At 36.3% G+C, this 20,637-nt stretch overlaps 1 protein-coding gene across 1 annotated transcript in view; it reads left to right on the top strand.

Moving 5' to 3' along the window:
* LOC145773829 (uncharacterized) overlaps positions 1-20,291 on the top strand; it is a 38,602-nt gene extending 18,311 nt beyond the window's left edge. Inside the window, exons 15-30 of the mRNA XM_082584956.1 lie at positions 411-496; positions 2,000-2,630; positions 3,024-3,419; positions 4,210-4,255; positions 6,249-6,380; positions 7,561-7,692; positions 7,901-8,007; positions 10,561-10,673; positions 10,862-10,942; positions 12,362-12,430; positions 13,174-13,270; positions 14,883-14,968; positions 15,153-15,252; positions 15,927-16,015; positions 18,270-18,403; positions 19,473-20,291. Coding sequence (XP_082441082.1) covers positions 411-496; positions 2,000-2,630; positions 3,024-3,419; positions 4,210-4,255; positions 6,249-6,380; positions 7,561-7,692; positions 7,901-8,007; positions 10,561-10,673; positions 10,862-10,942; positions 12,362-12,430; positions 13,174-13,270; positions 14,883-14,968; positions 15,153-15,252; positions 15,927-16,015; positions 18,270-18,403; positions 19,473-19,605 — 2,432 coding nt within the window. The 3' untranslated portion in view covers positions 19,606-20,291. The remainder of the gene's footprint in view (positions 1-410; positions 497-1,999; positions 2,631-3,023; positions 3,420-4,209; positions 4,256-6,248; positions 6,381-7,560; positions 7,693-7,900; positions 8,008-10,560; positions 10,674-10,861; positions 10,943-12,361; positions 12,431-13,173; positions 13,271-14,882; positions 14,969-15,152; positions 15,253-15,926; positions 16,016-18,269; positions 18,404-19,472) is intronic.
* The last annotated feature ends 346 nt before the right edge of the window (positions 20,292-20,637 follow it).

The raw sequence follows: 20,637 nt of genomic DNA, 5'->3' as shown, positions 1-20,637 counted from the left end.
CAAAATTTAAGAAGCAGAACTTCATTAAATTTTGTTTCAAGTTATTCAACGGTAATCACAAATTATACTGTTGATCACTAGTTTTTGTTGAAGCTCCCAATGAAAATAACACTCTTTAGTTTTATTTTGCACTGTTTCAGAAGTCCATTTTAAATAAATTGACTCACCAATTCAAAACTATAATTATAGCAACAAGTTTTGTCAAAAGGCTTAACAATAACTAACTTCGCCATCAAACGATAGTGAGTGTCGATCAATGTTTCACTTCTAATAAAAGTTAGCACTACTAAACATTACAGCACAATTTATGACATGCAACAGCATGCTCCCTTTTCAAGCACTTGCAATGATGTAGGCTAGCCTACGTTCTGTAGCGAGAAATAAATGCAATTGCATAATGATTTATTAAGATCTTGACAAAAAGCGTTCGAGCTTGTTAAGCTCTGGGAATGCAAGGGACAGCGGACTGATTGAAGACTACACTGACGGAGACAAGGTGGGTGAGAAATACTTGATCAACTTTTTGAGGAGTAGGCTAATTGCCACACAAGCTCGTTGCAACGTTAGTGTTGTTGCTTATTTATTATGGTATTGAACAAAGCACATGTTTTACAACATCATTGTTTGTGTCTTTGTCAGACAGCATACGAATAACAATAATAATTTGATGATTCATCATCGTTGAACAATAACTAAAATCGTTTCGTGATTGTGCGTTTTCGTGTTGTGGACTTGGCGTAGTTGTGACCGTATCCCGGATGTTTAGCCTGCTCATTGTCTTTTGCAAAAAAGAAAGCAACGAACCCATATTATTTTGTTTTTGGTATGACTAAACTTGGAATCGAACCAAACCTCACCAGAAGTAGTTGTGGGAATAATAAATGGTTAGACACGGATCTTGTCATCACATGTAAAGCTTGTGCCACTGGCAGCATATCAATTCGCTGATATGGCACGTAGCTTATTATCTCCTGCATGATTTCTGCCACGCATGAATGTCTGCAGGAAAATGGTCACGTTGGTACCCATAGATGTTCTACAAGTCAATAATTGACAAAAGTAGCCTAAGGCCTGATCGAAAGTTGTGCTGTGTTAATTTTTAGTAGCACAAAACACCTCACCTATTGCATTTTTTATTGTTCTGAAGATAGGGTAGGCCTATAGCTTATAGCCTACTTGTTGACGACTACTTCGAAAACAGCCAGTTAGGTCAAGAGCTTGATGATTTTGTGTGGCAGTAACATGTTATTCAGAGGTCAATTACCACTCTTCTGAGTTCTAAATAGCCTACTGATTCGAGTCATTGATTTCCGTACACTACCAAAGGCCTAGTAACTTTTCTTATACAAATAACAATGTGGAAATGTGGTCACGACGCAGCCAAGTAATTTTGAAAAAGATAAAACAATCTTTGTCCCATCTCCCATGACGACCTATATACGCAAGTCATGCCAATGTGCAGGCTTCAGATTTGACTGGAAGTTGATCTGCTACGCTTGATGGTACTCAAAATCGCTAGTATAAATGATAGTCTGATAAGCAGTTGACAAACATTGTCTTTCCAGTAGGCTTTGTTTTGTGTGATTTTGGCCTGCTTTTGTGCTTCTGTTAGCCTACCATGTTAGTGTAGAACTATATTTTGGGACTTGTGCTAAAAATCTGAAGAGCATCTCGCTTCAGTGGTATCAAGGAAATGTTTGTCGTATTTTTTGTTTAAATGAAACCAAGAAATTTGTAGAGATTTGAGATTTAATGAATACACTTTGGCAATTTGGTTTCTCATGACTACCATTTTAAAGAAATAAGTACATTTAGCTTTGAATTTGAAATCAAAATTACATCAGCCTCCAGTCATTATTTTTAGTTCGCACGTTGGTAAGGCTTGTGAATACAGATTGCTATGCTTTATCCCAACCCGCACTTGTCATCGGTTTTTTGAGTGTAGGCAAGCAAATCTATTTGATTTGTATTCGTGATAGTCTACATTACTTTTTTTCAGAATTCACCAGGAAAACTGTCTTTGAAATCATTTGAAAAGTCTTCAGATACTCCTGGAAAATCTCCAGTTGCATCTGAAGAAAAATCTCTTAACATAACGGAAGAATTTCCATCAGGGGACTTTTGGGAAAAGTTCAGCGAAAAAGGATTTGCGACTCCAAAATCCAAAGGAGATGGAGAAAGTCTTGAAACATTGGCATATTCCTTTAGATTCTCTGGGCTTCTCTCTGATGACGAGAAGAAAGAGTTGGAAAATGGAAACAGAACATCTGGAAGTTTGCGTTCTTCGTCTGATGTGAAAATAGGAAGAAGCAAATCGTCTGTATCAGATCTATCCTCATCTAAAAACTCTTTGAAGCCTCCGATTGAGCCCAAGAACTCCAACTCTAGCATCTCCACCCAAGAAAAACCCAACTCGTCTCGCTCCAAGAAAGCAAAGAAGAGGTTTTTAACAATTGGTCGCAAAGGAATGAAGATTGTTCGTGGAATTCGTCGAACTGCTTCCCAGCGTGGAGGAACCGATTTTGGAAGTCAAATCGATCTTTCTTTGGAAGAACTAGAAGACTTCAGAAGCATTATTGAGAACAATAACTTGATTGAAGAATCCAGCACAGACAATGAAAAGCAAACACGTAAGCGTTCTCGTTGTAGCAAACATATTGCATGATCAACACATTGAATATAAACGTATTAATGTCAAATGATAAATCCTTAGGATAACTTACCACTATAATTTACAGTGTAAAGTTTTCATGTTTTTTTTGTTTTTTTTTCTATCATTCATCACTCATATAACATGTAATTTACAGCATATATCATACAGGCAAGGAAAGACAATATCTAAAGCTAAACACTCTAACCTTGTTTTAAGCTTTGCTTGGCCTTGAAGTTTAAACTTTAATTTACATCATGCTGCATAGACTTGATATTAGAAAAGTCAAAGTTTTATCGTTTTTTTATTTTATTTTTTTATTTATTTACTTTGAACGTACAAAACCATTTTTTCTTATACAACACAATATTAGTTTCAGCAAGTTCCACTCCAGCTGATACAACCGATTTCTTTGATGAAGATGGTTATTCAAGATGGCGGACAACCTCTCTTCCCGTTAAAAACTCTTTACATGAGAAAAGAAAGGGCAAAAACAGACAAATGAACATATTCCAGCTATTTCCAAGCACAAATAATATTCCGTTGAACAGCCAAGAAAATGAACTGAGCAAATTATCGAGCCATAGCGAGGATTCGGGCAGAAGACATTCAATTTCACCGAAAGGTTCCATTTCGTCCGGTGCTGTTGCCAAATCCTTTAGTTATGATACTCTTGATAACAATAGATTAGATCCCTTGCATGAAGTGGAAACACTATCCAGGTCTCAGTCAAACAACGCTTTGCTATCCAACAGAAAGCTTTCGCTAGGTAGGAAATGTATAGTCACTGTGGTAACCATTGTGGGGATTTCTTTTTAGATCTTGACGTGATTCATTGTAGCAGTTTCTTGATTTTATTCTAATACTCCTTTTTATTTATTTTTGTAATTTTACTAACTTAGAATACTATATGGTATAATTATTCTAGGCTATTTTTTCATCTGAATTAATTTTATCTTGGTCAAATTTTGTTTTTTTTATTTACTATCGGTGAATTGCTTCTTTAAAATTTTAAAAAGATTTGTGATTTTGTTGTATGACGTCACTAGAAAACAAACTGCTTCTGTGAGTGCATGCTGACTCAGTAGATTTGCTGGCATGTTCCGAAATTCTTTCCATTTTTATTTGTAACTAACATTCAATGGCTTCAGCAGTATCGTGAATTACGTAACTTTCCACTAAAGCGACATACAAAGAAATGTGTTCTCATCATAAAAAGTAATTTCCTGATCATCTGATCTCGTTCTGACAACAAATTGTTTTGAATAACATGTTGGTTGTTGGCAATATGCCTGGTACAAGTTGTGGTTTAACATGCACGGATTTAACTTGCAAAAATTGTAGATAGTTTTAAATTAGCTTTTCAAAAGTTTTGATATTAATTTGACAAAAAAGATATTTACAATTTTTCTTTTTTTACATTTGCATTGAGACAGAATGTTTATGTTCCATCCTTTTCGGATAGGATTAATACTTGCTCTGCCATAAACTGCAATATGCCTACTTGTGATTTAGGCTATGTAATAGGCTACAGTAATATCTGTACTTGTGTTTATCAGACGACAGGCAGCAAGTCTTTCTTGATGGTGATGATTCCAGGTCTAGGTAAGTTACATTTCTCTTTTATTTTATTAAAAAATGTCGTTTTGGTTTTAAAACTTTATTCTCGGACTGACAAAACCTTGATGGGTTATTCCTGGTATGCAATTGATTGAGTTTTGCTTTTAGCAGCATGCTCGTTGCTTACTTAAAAGTGTAGATTTTAACGATCTGTTTTAGCCTGATGCTGCGAGTTCGCTGTGACAATAGCGAATTCCACGCTCTACACTATATATACACAAAATCTACACTGTGAAGTTATTCCTGGTGGTTTCGCATACTTGTAGAGGTTTTTGACGCAGGGCCGGTTACCGAGATTTACAGAGTGAAGTTTTCCGATTGTTGTTGAAGTGTTGTTACCGGGAATTATTCCATCCATTATGTGCCGCTGAATGGACAGCAGTCTTTAGGATGCGTTACTTAAGCGCACACCCGGAGAGTTGAACCAGCGCCGCGTGATCCTGAAGCTTCTTCGATCACGAAGTCACGCGCTAACCATCTGAGCTATCCGGGCGGAGTCTGATTGCGTCCACAAAAACATGCAACGCAGACACTTGTGATGAATCTTGTGCAAACTACATTGTCCTTTTCTGATAAAATCTATATTCAGAGAGAATTTGTCTAGCAGGCTATAAAGGTTAAAGGTTACAGAGCAGCTTGCAGATCTCTAATATAATACAGCTGAACCTTGTAAATCCTCCGACCAATTTCCTTTCGTAAAACAATATGTGTTTATAAGGAGGTTGTTGCGACTATCGAAAAACACTTACATTTTCTTAAATAAACCAAATTGCAAGAAACCCTGGTTATTCTCGATGTCCTTAACCCTATCTTAGTACGAGCTGTTTTCGTACGCGGAAAGCACGTCACCAGCTATCTTAGCCCCGTGCTAATTATTAGCTAACAACGAGAGCTACGAAAATCACAGAGCCAAAATATTTTACAAGATAATAGCCATGTGTATTGTGCGTGTAGAAATTAAATTTTTACCGAACAAATTTATTGAAATAAAGTGTATGAGATGAAAATACGTCAGAAAGTCGCTTTTATTCTAATTTCCCGAAAATAGCTTCAAAGTTGAAATTTTTGAATTATAACATATAGTAATGCTAAACTAAACAAAAAATTACTTTTTCTCATAAATATAAGGCATTTTTACATTTCAAAGTAATTGAGTAATTGCACTAACATTAACATATATATAACTAGCATTGCACGAAAATGTCTAGCCACCTGAGACGAAATGCTTATTGTGAAGGGCAGGAAGGTACAAAATGACCAGTTTAGGTTTAGAAAATTCGCAAAGAATAAAAACTAAAAGTAAAAAATTTCACATTTCTAGCATATTTCCTTCTGCGAAATATTTCACTCCTAGAGTGGGGCGTCCTCATAAAACCACGTGTCGCTACAGATAGGTTTAAACAACACCAGAGGTTTCACTGCATCACATTGTTAACTTTGTGATACATTCATGTATGGATGGAGATAACATTTCTTCATTTACAATCGACCTATGACAATCTATGTATGGCGATTATCTTTTACAATGTGGAAGAACGCCGTCACACAATAGAATATAGAGATATTTGCAATTACAGAAAGATTACCTTGGATAAATTATGCGCTACCTACTGTATGGTTTCATGACAGATAACAATCATCAGGTACAACACTTATTCAAACAGAACTAATTTATTTCTGTTAGTTTTTCTGTCATTGCTCTCGCTCTGCTTGCTGCATTAAGCACTTTGTTTGCATTTGTTACAATTTATCCCCGGAATAAACATATTTATATGTTTACAACAACAAAGAACCGCGATCATTTGCATTAATTGGTTATATTTATAACTGCTGTAGGTCTAGCTACTGCACAGGGGCAGAGCTGATGTGTGTGATTATGACAACCCATGGTCATTATGATTTGAAACTGTCGTGTAAATTTACTGTAAATTATTGATTTCCCTGTCTTCATTGCAATACATAACTCAAGCAATTTCAGAATGGACTCAGGAATTACAGCGGACAAAAGCAGTGACGATGCCGCTCTTGGTTGTCAAGCAGGCAACAGAGAGGACACTTGGGAAGACACTGGGGTAGCAGGAGTCAAGTTTCTCAGAAGACAAGGTGTGAGGTAAAGAAAATGCAGCGATGTTTGTTGAAAGTAGCTTAAACTAGAGCTACAAATCTGTCGGCCGACTATTAGGTTTGTAAATATAAATAATAATGTGAAGCTATTTATATTTTAACCTTATATTTAGCGTATAGATATTAAAGACAACTATCTTCAATATGCAACGAAGATTGTTAAATATTGCCTACAATATAAAGTTTCCATCACTTCGCATAAATTATTAGCGAAGCGTCGTGTTAAGAGCCTAATTATTACTTAGGCTACTTTCTGTTATACTGAGCATATGGTTTAGGCTACAGTTAAACAGTTAGGCTGCAAAAAAAGTTTACCTGCTTCAAACGTTTTCAGTAAGCAGGCTTGCTTGTCTTGTCAGTGTTAAGATGTTGACGTGTTTTTCTGAATGAATAACTTACAAATTCGTTTCGTTCAATTTTCTAAAAATGTTTTTGACAAACACTCTGACGCATGACACGTGTGGGTTTGTAGTTCCGTTGCTTCAGGCGCGCAAAGCGTAAACACGAAAGACATGACTGACTGGCTGTGGCTGGGTAAATGCATCATGCGTTGATGCACAAAAAAGCGAGTAACATTATTGCTGGGTTGGATTGTTTTACGTTAGAAATTTAGAAGCACTGCGATGTATTTAAACGAATTAAAATTTTTGATTCGGTGCCTAACTTGCTGACTATCCTTAATTTAAATGTTTTGCAAAAAAAATTTTTGTAAAAACTTGTTCTTAGAGTATCACGTTTAATTTAAGCCCATTGCCCAACAACCGTCATTTCTTGCAGCATAAGCTACATGGCATTTGTTGCATGAGATGCTTGGTTTAAAGAAAGAACTACCTATTTGTCTTTGGATCTTTATGCAAATGAATACTAAATGTTAGAAGGTGATACAAAATACACAAACTCTCTGGTAAATGAACTCAACCTATAGGCCTATATAGACTAAGCTTGGCCGACTTGTTAAAGCTACCTACATATAATGTTTACATAGGTAAAAACAACCTAGCCGATATAGGCCTACATCTTATTTGCAACAACAAAGTCACAGCTAGGGTTATAAAATGAAATGCTGTATAAGAGTAAGTTACCCTATGATTTTTTTTTTATATATATACCTTTAGCCTATAACTATGATCACCATGCTGTAGCTTACATTTCGTGTTGTCTGATAGGAGAAACCAGACAAATAGATGTTCGCTTACCCAAGTTCAAGGAAGATTGTCACCAAAGAAAATTCTAAAGTTGGCTTTTGTTGGAAATGACAGAACATTCGGTGATATCGCACGAGCGTATTACGAATTGAGGTAAGCCTACGTAAAAAGTTTCGAACAAAGAGAGATAAATTATTTAAAAATTTCAAATTGCATATCATATAAGATGCGATCATGAGTTTACTTCTGCGTTCAAGTCGACAAAAATCAAGTAGCCTACAAAAGGCAGAAAAAGGATTTAGAAAATAAAATGTATATGCTTTCAAATGTCTTTGTTATATCTTGTTCCGTGCGTTTTCAGACGGCGTCAAGTCACCCGTGCCCCTTTGCTTCACCACATTGATTTGAGGCTTTACTACATTCCAATTGGAGGAAATGCGTTTGCGGATGAATATCGATCAAAGCAAAGTAAGCGTGACTCACGTTTCCTTCGATTGCAGTCAAGCAAATCGTCTTCACTGGTTTACATACGATAAGGTCGAAGACGTTTGCTATGTTCTTAATTTATTCAATTAAAAACTAAACATATTATCATCCATAAATTCGTAAAATGTTACTAGTTACCTTGATACCTGCTCAATTTTATTGCAATGTGATAATTTTTGACCAGAAAGCTCTAGCCCAAATGCGTTACATGAAGATGTTGAAGGAAAAATGGTTTATAGCCTGAAGTTTTTTGTTTGATCCTCTGTAGTCATTTTTGTCAGAATGAGGTGGACATACTTGTGATAGCAAGCTCCTGAAGAGACAGACAAAAAGCTTTTAGCTATGAACCACCTTAATTTCGCTATTATCAAGTTTTGTTCCACCAACCAGCTCTTTAATATAGACTGCAATTTAAATGTTTTTGAGAGTTTTTTAAGGCTGTGTGTTAACAAAAAGGGTTTAACGTTCAACAACGTGGCTCAATGAAAGAAACAATACAAAGCAAAGTATTACACGAATAACCATTCAATTTAGAACCAACAAATAGACCGATTTAAAACAAGTTCGGTTAGCACATGAAGACTTTATCAACTTCGATGGTTACAACATCCAGCTAAAGCCTATAGACCAGGCCTGGATTAACCATTGTGCTAGGGTGTGCTAAAGCACAGGGGCCCCGCAGACAGAGGGCCCCACTTTTCCTAAAAATGAAATAAATAAAATAAAATAACAAATTTTTCCTGAAAATTTTTTTCAAAAATCTTAAAAAGGCTTATGGAAATAAAGCAAGTTTTAGTCATGAAAACATGTACCAGATAATAAAGAATGACAAAGATGAAGCTGCTTTCCCTAATGCGGAAACAATTCTTAGATTGTTTCTTTGTATGATGGTCACTAACAGTTCTGGAGAAAGATCATTCTCTAAGCTAGTGTTTCTCAACCTTTTTTGGCCGAACGCCCCCTTCATGAACTGGCAAAATTTTACCGCCCCCACCAAAAACGATTAATTACGAAAAGCGAATATAAAACAATGAATGCTATTAATACTACAAAAAGTGCTCAATGCCAAGCAAAAACCCAAGCAGAGCGATATAATTAGGCTACATCAAATATAGGCTAGTTAGGCTACCAGTCTTTAAAACCCTTGGGCTACAGCCTGTTTTACTCTAAAAGGGGGATCATCAGAAGGTCCTTATTCAAGTAGAATTCTATTTCTGGGTAGAATAAGAACGTTCTGATGATCTCCCTTTTAGGGTGAAACAGGCTGTAAGGGTTTTAGAGACTAGTAACTATATTTGATGAAAAGCAAATATATATTTGCCAGCATGAAAACAGTATAGGCCTGCTGGTAGTCAATGTGAACCTTGGGCTTAGTGAGAAAGTGCCAGTTTCTTCACAGCCGGTGTAAAATCAGTGAGAAACATTCGAACCTCTTATGGATATATCAAGTGGGTTGGTATGTAGCATAACAACACAGCTGAATCCCTTTTCCACCAGGTATGAAGTACCGTAGGAAATGTTACAACGAAGATACGAGCTCTTTGACGAAATCGTTACGCTGGGCGGTAGATGAGTTAAACCAGAATGCCCCCTAATAATCAAAACGCTCCCTCCCCTTAAGCCAAGGTAATTATACCGCCCCCCTGCAAAATAAAAACGCCCCCCGGGGGACGGTACCGCCCCCGTTGAGTACCACTGCTCTAAGCTGAAAAGAATCCAAAACGTACTTCGGTCTACAATGACACAAGAGCGGTTGACTAATCTGAGCCTTCTCAGCATAGAGTGTGATAAACTGCGACTTCTCAATTTTGATGCTATCCTTACAGACTTTGCAGCAAAGAAAGCCAGAAAAAAGTCGTTCGACTGAATTTCATGCTAGTTTTCTAAATCCTATTGGTAGTTAGTAGTGAATAAAAGAACAGTTTAGAATAAAAATTCAGAATAACCTTTCATTGCAATTTGCAGTGTAGTGTGCAGTACTAACAGTGATCCCTTGCTACAATGTTTTCCCTTGCACGGTTTCGTTGATTTAATGTGTGTGATTTTGCATCCATTATAACGTAAACATTGTTGACTTAATTTGCACATGCTTATTTAATCATCGATCACGTGCTATTTCAAAGTTATCTAACTTACCTAAGCAAGGCTCGGTTTCCTCTGCAAGCGAAACCAGCTTACTTCCATTACGCTCCAAGTAAGCTGGTAAGGGCCCCCATAAAATTCATCAGCACAGGGGCCCCATTTGACCTTAATCCGGGCCTGCTATAGACATATTTAGATTACGTTACCAGACTATAGCTTATACCCCCGTAGTGATGTCGTTAGCTATAGTGTCACGATTTTTCATTACTCAAGTTTGAATTTCCAAACACGTTATTCTACTTCAGGCTTCTCACACAATCAAGCAGGCCTATGACTATGATTATATGAGTGTCTATTTTTTAACGTCATGGTGGGATAGCATCAGTGGCCTAACTTGTGGTAAATTTGTTGTATTTTTAAAATACTGTGCAAACGCTATCGTGTATTATTCAGATGGATGTGGTCCTTTTGATTTGGAAATAGCTAAATTGCTTGGAGAAGCAGATCCCTGGTATAGGTCGGTGGTGACAATGTCTGCCAATAATCTCGTAAGAGTTTGTCCATCGGTGAGTGTCACTTTGCCAGTTACGCTATGACGATTCATTTTTATCATCCATTATTAATGTTGCCTTCGTTTGTTCCTGATTGTCATTGGTCAAAAAGTTTCTAATTACCAAACAGCTTCGTTAACTGGTAAATTAACACATCTAACTTGTTTGCATGAATATATTTAATCTTGCCTTGCCTTTAAAAGATCAATAATGAGGATGTGGAAGATAAACTATCCGAAACGGCAGAGAAAACATGCGTCAACCCTTCGCCATCACCCGAAAATGTGAGTAGCCTACTGTAATAGCCTACAACTTCATTCCTTATAATCATTTCTCCCAGAGCATTTATACTAATCTAGGCTACAGTTAACAGTTATATAGGCCTACTTAGTCTGTAAGTAAATAGGCCTATTAGTCATTTTCAGAAGAAAAATAAAACGCAACTTTGCTTCAAATCTTTCAAGATGAACACCAAGGTTTGTTTTATTTCGCACTTTCCACTTTTAAAACGGTAGAGTGGCTTTATTTTATGCAATCTTCTGAAGCCAGGCTCAAGTAATAATGAACTTATGATTACTCATAAGTTACCGTCTCGCTCCTACAGTATCTTCTGTATAAAATATTTTTGGAAAAAGCGTCAAAATGTGGTATAGACTAAGCCTACATTTCCCATTGGTTCCCAAAAGCAAGGTCTGAGTATGGCGACAAAAATAAACATTACACTGTATAATATGACTATACAATGGTTAGTTTTGGTTTGGTTTTGAATCTTTATTCTCGGACTGACAAAGCCTTGATTGGTTATTCCTGGTAGTTTCACATACTTGTATAGAGGCTTTTGACGCAGGGCCGGTTACCGAGATTCACAGAGTGGAATTTCCGATTGTTGAAGTCTTGTTGCCGGGGAATTGTTCCATCCATTCAGTGCCGCTGAATGGAAAGCAGTCCTTAGAATGCGTTGCTCAAGCGCACACGCGGAGAGTCGAACCAGCGCCGCTTGATCTTGAAGCTTCTTCGTACAGGATGTCAAGCGCTAACCAACTGAACAATGAAATCCATTTGAAACAAAAACTTGAAGTGTCATGAGCATTTACTATTCAGTTACCGTTCCCACACATAGGCTACGTTCAGAAAATTTATCCGCATTTTTAGCGAAAATTGTTTTTTGATTTCCGGGTGTCAGTGTTGTTGATAAATCATGTAGCTACAAGGCTTTTAATTCTAAACACATAGGCTAGATACTTTGTCTGAAGATGATGTTCACTGCTAATGATGTTTCAATTTAACTCGCTAGCAATAAAGGTTGTGCACAATTTCCCCATGCACAAATTGCGCTCTTTTGAACAAGTTTAGTGGTTCCCTTTAAGGGACAATGTTCAATCACAGCTGTTTTTTTGCGTATGTTCGTGATACATATCGTCGCTCATATGATAAATAAAAAAGGTAAACAAATTTCATCTTGCAAAGTTTACAGCAATATTTGTATGTTCAATTTCCGCGTGGGCATCACACCAAGCGATTCACTGTGTTTGATTGTTATAAACTGTGTTAACATTTCTTATAACTTTTTATCTGAACGAAAAGGAAAAACGCACATAGGCCCACAGTAGTTCGGAGTGAATTCGCAAATATTGTGCTATACTTTTTGTTGAGTAGGTTAAAATTATTGTCAACGATAAAACTTTACCATTTTTATGTTTCAGCTCTTGGCCAACAGCATTTTGAGCTATTTCCGATTCGGTGTCAAAACGTGTTATGTTCCAATATTTCGGGTAAAATTGTTTTTGTTGTTGTTGAATGATTGCACAATTGCTGAGTAGAAACTATTTTTGACGTGGTTTATAGCCTAATAGCCTAGCAATGTATTATAAAGTCCTTTCTCTACATTTTTGCTTTTAAACCAGATTACAAAAAGGAATCAATTTTAATGCGGAAAGAGATTTTCTTTGTAAGTTCTCCTGACAAAGTATTCACCACTTTCATGCATTTCTAACACCTCGTTTATACTTATTTGCATTGTATTAAATTCACTTAATAATTGCGTATTATTAACTTCATTTTATATCCCAAAGTTTTTAGTAGGCTGTTAGCAGCCAAAACGTTGATTCTTGTGATTGGGATTTCTATTTCCATGCTAAAGATTTCCACGACCAACTAACATCCTTGACCAATAGGCAATAGTCCTACAGTATATTTCCCAATAACAACAATTCGATCTATTGTTGTGCCTCTGGCAGGATACTTAGTGACATACCTGAAAGTGGACACACAGATTGACTTCCTTGCCTTCCCGTCCACTTAATCTAAATTTTCAACCACCGGGCGTAAGTCAGCGTATTTGACATGACATCCAGTCTCTGGCTCCCACGATGATGCAACAAACTCAGACAGCAACAATTTTGTTTAGCTTTATTCTGTTTTACTAGATGTTGTTTATTAGTTTATTTGCGGTGCTTATAAATGCAACTCTAAAAAATTTTGATGATAGTAACTCTATTTCATGTGTTCTCCATAGGCAATTATGCGAACCAGTGCAGACGAATTAGTCACCGAAGTTTTTTGCTGTAGAGCAGAGATTGGACATCTAGCCTTCAAACAGGCCATTGCTGCAGGTGAGACCAGAACTGTTAAGCAACAACAGTTCACTTTTGAACAAAACAAATTAAAAAAAGTCTCTAAAGAGTCTAAACTGATGTAGATAAACTGGTAACCTGTAAATACGTAACCAGACGAACAAACTATGAGGTAAGGACCATTCGGTTCCGAAAACAACGGTTGAGAACCGCTTTAAAAGAGCTCTAGCGTGTTATTTGAGAAGAATGCAGGTGTTTTATTGAAAATTAGTGGTTTCGGTCCTAGTTGGCGTTATAGAAAATTTATAAATCGGCTGTTATCACAGTTACAGGAAATTACGTCATACTAGATTTCAAGATCATGATCAAAATAATTTCCCAATGACCAATATTGATCCTTTTGTCTTCTTACTTTGATACAACGTCTGCAAGATGCAGACGTGAGAAAAACACAAGACAACTAACGTGTGCAAGAAAATGACCCGTCAAGAAGCCTATACAGACAATTGATGCCGACCCGTAGGCATGGGGTTGCAGTGAACGGACAGATAAAATCACAAAATAAAGTTAACCACAAGGATAAATGATGCATAAGCGAGCTTTTTTTCAATTTCAGGGGCGTTCACTTCATATTAGTTGTAGGTCTAATTTGACATGACAATCTTTTAACTCCAGATAAATATACACACCAGAAATGCATCAAATATAGTTATTACTTTTTAACTGTATCTGTTACTGCTTCCTTTTGGCGGCAAGAGTTACTGGCCGAGACCATCAGGTCTATGTCTCTCTTATTGCTAATTACTCCGTCGGCTTATATCAAATAACAACGGGAAAAAGTATGCCGTTGGTCAAAAGCCTTATCTATCACTTCAATCAATTTATTTCGCAAAATATATTCGTGATTGTGTATTTTAGGTAGAAAAGGTGATAAAGACTCGGTTTTAGACCTATTTTCGCCATTTCTTGGTCAAATTTTTCAGTTAACATTTCATTTTGAAAGTCTTCTTGCATTGAACACAGAATTTCATCAATTTTGTTTTTCTGTTTCTGTGCAAACAGTATTACATGCACTTTTTGCACTACAAAGCAATTTGCGCAAATAACGAATTACCTTCCTAATTATTGTCTGCCATCAAAGAATGACTCATATTGTGTCAGAGACCGACTCCATACCCAGACAGCAAAATCGACGTTGAATCAATGTAAAAATGACGGATTTTGCTGCCTGGAATTTTAGCGCCGTCGCGTTAACACAAAGTGAAACGCACGCTAATAGTAAACTGTCAATCAAGCTTTTGAATATCAGCAAATTTCTTGCATTTCATAACTGGCTGTGACAAAAGGTTTATTGTGAACTTCACAATTATCCGATACCAACATAATCGGGATTAAAAATTGGGGCAAGAAAAAAAAGTAAAAGTCAAGAAATCTCAGGTTTTTAGCTTCACTGCTTCTATGTGAAATTGCTGAATTAGCAGAGGGCGAGACCATAAGGTCTACGCCAGTAACAGATACGGTTAAAACCTCTGCAGCCTGATTCACCCTAAATGGAGATCATCAGAACTCAGAAGGTCCTCATTCAAATAGAATGTTCAGGAATACATGCATGTATGTAGGCAATTGTAAATTCATTAGCATATACTTTCAGGTTGTTTTGGAAAAGCTGGAAAACTGGTTGATTCATCAAATGACACTGGACCCCCGCTGGCATACACACAACTTAAATACAAAAAAGTAAGTTTGCTTTCAACAAAATAAATAACTTTGCTTTGTGGCTTTTTGTTTCAGATTACATATGTAAAGTTCAAGCTTTTGTTAAAAAATCTTGCTTCACTTTGGCCTGACTTCCAATAATGTCCACTTTTATCAGAGTTGGTTCAAATTGTTCTCTGAGTCGTTCACATATTCTGATTTTTAGTTTGGAATCAACGGGAATTTCATTGCAAGCAAAACGGTCGAGGAAACGAATTATTATCGAGTGTGTTTGGTGCCAATCGCTTTGTGCGGAAGATATCAAGGTGATACTTTTATAGATGAAGAGTAAAAACATTGTTTGACTTTAGGAATGAGTTTGTACTTTAGTCATTTACGAAGACCCACTTTCCGAGAACGCAGGGCACACAGTTGACCCATTAACAAACTAAAATTTTATCTGTGTAGGTGTAGCCTGCCAGTTAATGATACCTAACGTAAAAACTAATAGATAAAAAATTTACATTATAGGCCCTACGTATTTTTATGTTTAAAGATAGTTTTTGTATCTTAGAATAAAACAAATTTGATAATTTTTTGAGCTTCTTGGTAGCAGATGTTTTAGTTTAGCCGGTAAAACTAGTTTTATTGACTGTTAATCTATAGTCTAGCTATCAGAATAAAGTGGCAACATTTGTAGGCTGAAGTAAATTGCTATTAGGTTTTACCGTGTATAGGCCTAATAAAAAACAGACTTTTCTATATAATAATTTATGTAGGTTATAGGCAATACAAGACAAAGGGTGTTTACATTTTTCTTAATGGACAAGACAAATCTTCAGATATACGGACTGGACTGTATATTTAAAAATATCATCAACATGCGACAACGTTTATTTAACGTAGTTCAACGCATAACTAATGTTGTTAATTTGCAATGTGCAACTACAAAATAAGCTGAATTTGCCTTCAGTTCATGTTTGATTGCCATTATATTTAGATCAAGCAAGATTCCTAGGAGCAGATGGACTCCAATTGACATCGATTGACAACGACAAACGATTAAAACTTTTAAAGCGTGGAACTAAAGTGAGTGAAAATGACCCAGCTCAATAACTCGCAACTGGAACAAAAGAATAGACTATGAAAGAATGAAGTAGATGAGATGCGTTTTTTATCATTTGCGCATGAGTGTTAAAGTTTGATTTTGCTGAAGCAAGCTTTTATAAAAACAAAACTATGACTAACCAGTTAAGTGGCCGAGTGGTAGTCTATACTTCGGCTCTACTGCTGGTAGGTCTAGGTTTCATCCCAGGTCGGCCATAACAAAACTTTGAAAACTCTACCCAATGTGTTCTTCTTGCATCGGACATGTCTGGTAATAATGAAGTGACATTGTAAATATGATCCACAGTGAAATTGCGTAGGCTACTGTTGCTAAAAAACCGTAGCTGTTGTACAACAAATAAACCACACCATTATAATTAGTGAAAAACATACATAAAAGAGAGAATAAGAAGATTTTTTTATGATTGCGCCACTGACAGATAATTGTTGAAATAATTGAAAGATATTGCTTAAAAAAATAAGTTTAACCCTATCTTAATACGAACTGTTTTCATACGCGGAAAGCACGTCACGGGCTATCTTAGCCTCGTGCTAATTAATCGCTAATAACAGGAGCTATGAAAATCACAGAGCCAAAACATTTTACAAGATAATAGCCATGTGTATTATGTGTATAGAAATTAAATTTTTACCCAAATTTATTGAAATAAAGTGTTTGAGATGAAAATACGTCAGAAAGTCGGTTTTTATTCTACGTTCCAAAAAATAGCTTCAAAATTAAAATTTTTGAATTATAACATAAAGTAATGCTAAACTAAACAAAAAATTACTTTTGCTCCTAAATATAAGGCATTTTTGGGCGTTTTTACCTTTCAAAGTAATTGCACTAACATTTATATTGCACTTACATTAAATTATATATATGTAGCATTGCACGAAAATGTCTAGCCACCTGAGACGAAATGCTTATTGTGAAGGGCAAAAAGCTAAAAAAAATTACCAGTGTAGGTTTAGAAAATTCGCAAAGAACAAAAACTAAAAATCAAGAAATTTCACATTTCTAGCGTAGTTCCTTCCGAGAAATATTTCACGTCCTCAAAAAGCTCCGTGTCGCTACAGATAGCGTTAAAATAAATAGAGTGGTCAAAACAAGTTTTTGTTTTAACAAAATAAAAAAATAAAACTTTTCAAAATAAAGAATGAATGACATTAAAGCAACAAACTTTGTGTCGAAACAAATTATTTAGAAATATTTCTGTTTGAGCACCCACAATAGGGTGGCTCGTTTTTGAACTTTTTTTTTAATTCTCTCGGGGTAGTGGGGAAATGGTGCCAATGAGTGAGAAAACAATCATGACAAAATTTGAGATTTGTAAAAAATTGTCTTCAGCCTCCTCATGGGGCCCAAAAATCGAAAAATGGGGTCAAAAACGCATTTTTTTTTTTAAATATTTTTAGTTTGGGTAGATACAATATTGTTTAGATATATCTAAATAACCTTAAAAAAAAATTGAAGTCATTTGAACTATTCCTTCAGCTTCCTCACAGCTTCTGAAAATTTTCATTTTGCTGAAAGTTTCGCATTTTTGTTTGTGGTTACATAACTACAAACTTCGTCAGTGACGTAAATTCAAATAAAAGACGTCACTTTTTCCTATTAAATTAACCAATTTCATTAAAAAAAGACGCAACAGCTCAGGGCAGGTCTATAAACAGAAATACGATGACGTTTTATAGCTGGCAAAATGTCTAACGCAATTATGTATCATGTAACCACCCACAAAAATGCGAAATTTTTAGCAAAATGGAAATTTTCAGAAGCTGTGAGGAAGCTGAAAGAATAGTTCAAATGACTCCAATTTTTTTTCTTAGGCTAATTAGATATACTTAAACAATATTGTATCTACCCAAACTAAAAATATTTTTGAAATAAAATGCGATTTTGACCCCATTTTTCGATTTTTGGGCCCCATGAGGAGGCTGAAGACAATTTTTTACGAATCTCAAATTTTGTCATGAGCGTTTTCTTACTCATTGGCACCATTTCCCCACTACCCCGAAAGAATTAAAAAAAAAAAAAAGTTCAAAAACGAGCCACCCTAACCCACAAGCGTGAAAATAGCGCTTTTATTTCCAAATGAAACAAATTCATATCAAGGTAAAGAATTCAGCATCGAAACGAAGCAGGCCTATACACTTCGATATTTAAAACTCTTTTGTGTAAAACCGGCTTATTTAATCATTTGACTTCTATTTTTTTCTTGCATTCTTTCAGTCAGTAGTCACAGATGAAGATTGCTCCAAGTCGAGGTTAACTGTCAGTGATGTCAAGATGGAGGTGGTGAGGCCTGTTCAAGGAACGTTTACGGTTTGCCTGGACCATAACTTGATTCACAACAATATTAAAAGGTGATTTCTCAGTTCAAGCAAAACAGCTCGTGGATATTAGAGAATATTTTATTATTGCACAAAAATATATTCCTTTTCATCTGTTGAGTCGATTCTTACTCTCCAGTTACTCCATGAATCCCTTTCCAAAAGTTCCTTCAACTTAACCATGTCAGTCAAATGTCATAGGCCTATTTTGTTCTATCGAACCTTCCGGTTTTTGAAGTCCAAAATTTTAAGGGGTCCTCAAACAATTAAAAATAACGAGGTATTTGAAGTAAAAAAATAATGATGCTAATTGGTCTGATATACCGTCACGACATCCAACCCCTTTTTTTAACCAGCTCCTAATGATGGCCCATCCTATAACTTTCGACTTCCTACACAATGTAAGTTACCTGTTGGACCCCTCTTGTAAAAACAAGTTGATTTAGTAGGTAGGGGCGTAGTCAGAGGGGCAAAGAGGGCACTAACATATGCAAAAATACTTATTTTTCTCCTGAAATTTTGGTGCTGGCTGCGCCCCTGCTGGTAGGCTATGAATATAATAGCTATGAGTAATTTGCTATTGAAAACGTTTAGTTTCCAAAGTTAAAATCTTGGTCGTATGAAAAACACTCAACTTTTTGTTTATACCATACCTAATAGCCTAAAGCAGGGCTACTCAACTGGCGGACCGCGGTCCGAATCCGGACCTTCTAGGTGTTGATGGTGGACCTTGAGCTTTTGGAAGAATAACCTCATTGCCACGTTTCAGGGCTTCTACAGATTTCTACTGGGAGGAAGCAAATTTTTACTGTAATTATTCTATAGTTGCTGGGGGGATTTGACCCCCGGACACCCCAGCAAAACTTTCTTAAAAATTTAAGTCGAGTGCATTTTACCTAAAAAAGTGGTTTGGTACAGATAGTTTAGCTTTCGTGGTTGCGTGCGAAATAACTTATTCACCGGACCGCTAAAATTATTCAACTTATCAAACCGGACCATTGTTAACATTAGTTGAGTAACCCTGGCCTAAAGGTTACGTCGTAGCTTACACTGCATTTCTAGTTGGTTCCTGCTTTAGTCTATCACTTTTTTGTGATTTCAGTGTTGAAATTTCACGTTGCCTTGCACCAGAATACGAAAAGGTGAACTCCAGGAAACGCAAACAGACGAATAATGCTGCTCAAGTTCTATCACTTCCAATCAAGACATTTTGGTCAAATTCAAGCTTATCGTAAAAGACCGAAGTCAATTTAGAAACTTATTTATTAGAGTTCCTCGCAATCAACCTTCGCAGCGGTGTGCAACTGTGCATGTACTGGAGTGTGGTAGTTATCCAGAAATCTGCAACGGCCTCTAGCACAATCATCTTGTCGATATTTTAACTTCGGCGCAGTGGCCTTGATGCTACGCTCCGTGATAATTTCTTATTTTTGTAAAAGTTTTTTTTATGGTGTCGCTCTTTAAATGCAAATATAGCCTAACCACTTTCTTGCAATTGTGCCATACGCGACTCTGTTGGCTAAGCAGTCTCGGCTGCATATCTACATGCCATTTCGCAATCACAAAGTCTCGATGCCACTTAGGCGGTTGAAGGTTTTACTTTGCTTTTTACTTTTTCCATTCCAACACTGCATCTCTTGAACGAAACAAGCAAAGTACCGTGCCTGCTTTTATCGTATGGTCTACTAGAACTACAGTAGTCTATTTTGACTGTATGGTTGTGGTATGTGAGCCGAAATATACAGTCGAGTGCAGAATGCTACAACTAATACACCGTAGTCTAGCAATCTAGCCTAATGTGTTAGGCCTATACAATACTGTAATTTGATAAATTGTTGTTCACGTTTTGTAAGCCTATGCTGTGTATTTCTTTCTACGGCGTTTTTGATTCAAAACTGTATTAAAACTGCTTTGTTATTGATATTTACATCGAGAGATAAAAGGAATCATTATTTTCCAGCAATCACGTAAGCAGGGCCGGATTAACCATTAGGCTAATAAGGCTATAGCCTTAGGCCCTAGAAAAATTCTGCCCTCAATTTTTTAAGGTTAAATTTTTGTAAGCATAATAGTGATACAGATCCAGTAGACTACACTGCAGGCATGGAGGAACTACGTGGGCCTGGGCCCACCTACTTTATTTTCTGGGTGGGCCTGGCCCACCCACGTTCCAAATTTCTTTGAAAAAGTTAGCGAAAACGGCAAACCAGTGAGGGAGTTCCAACAAAAGGTGTTTACTTATTATTATTATTTTTGGTTAAAACAGG

Source organism: Aplidium turbinatum, chromosome 7 (assembly GCF_918807975.1).
Source record: "Aplidium turbinatum chromosome 7, kaAplTurb1.1, whole genome shotgun sequence".
Taxonomy (NCBI): domain Eukaryota; kingdom Metazoa; phylum Chordata; class Ascidiacea; order Aplousobranchia; family Polyclinidae; genus Aplidium; species Aplidium turbinatum.
The sequence above is the reverse complement of the archived record's forward strand: the minus strand, read 5'-3'. Positions and strand labels throughout refer to the sequence as shown.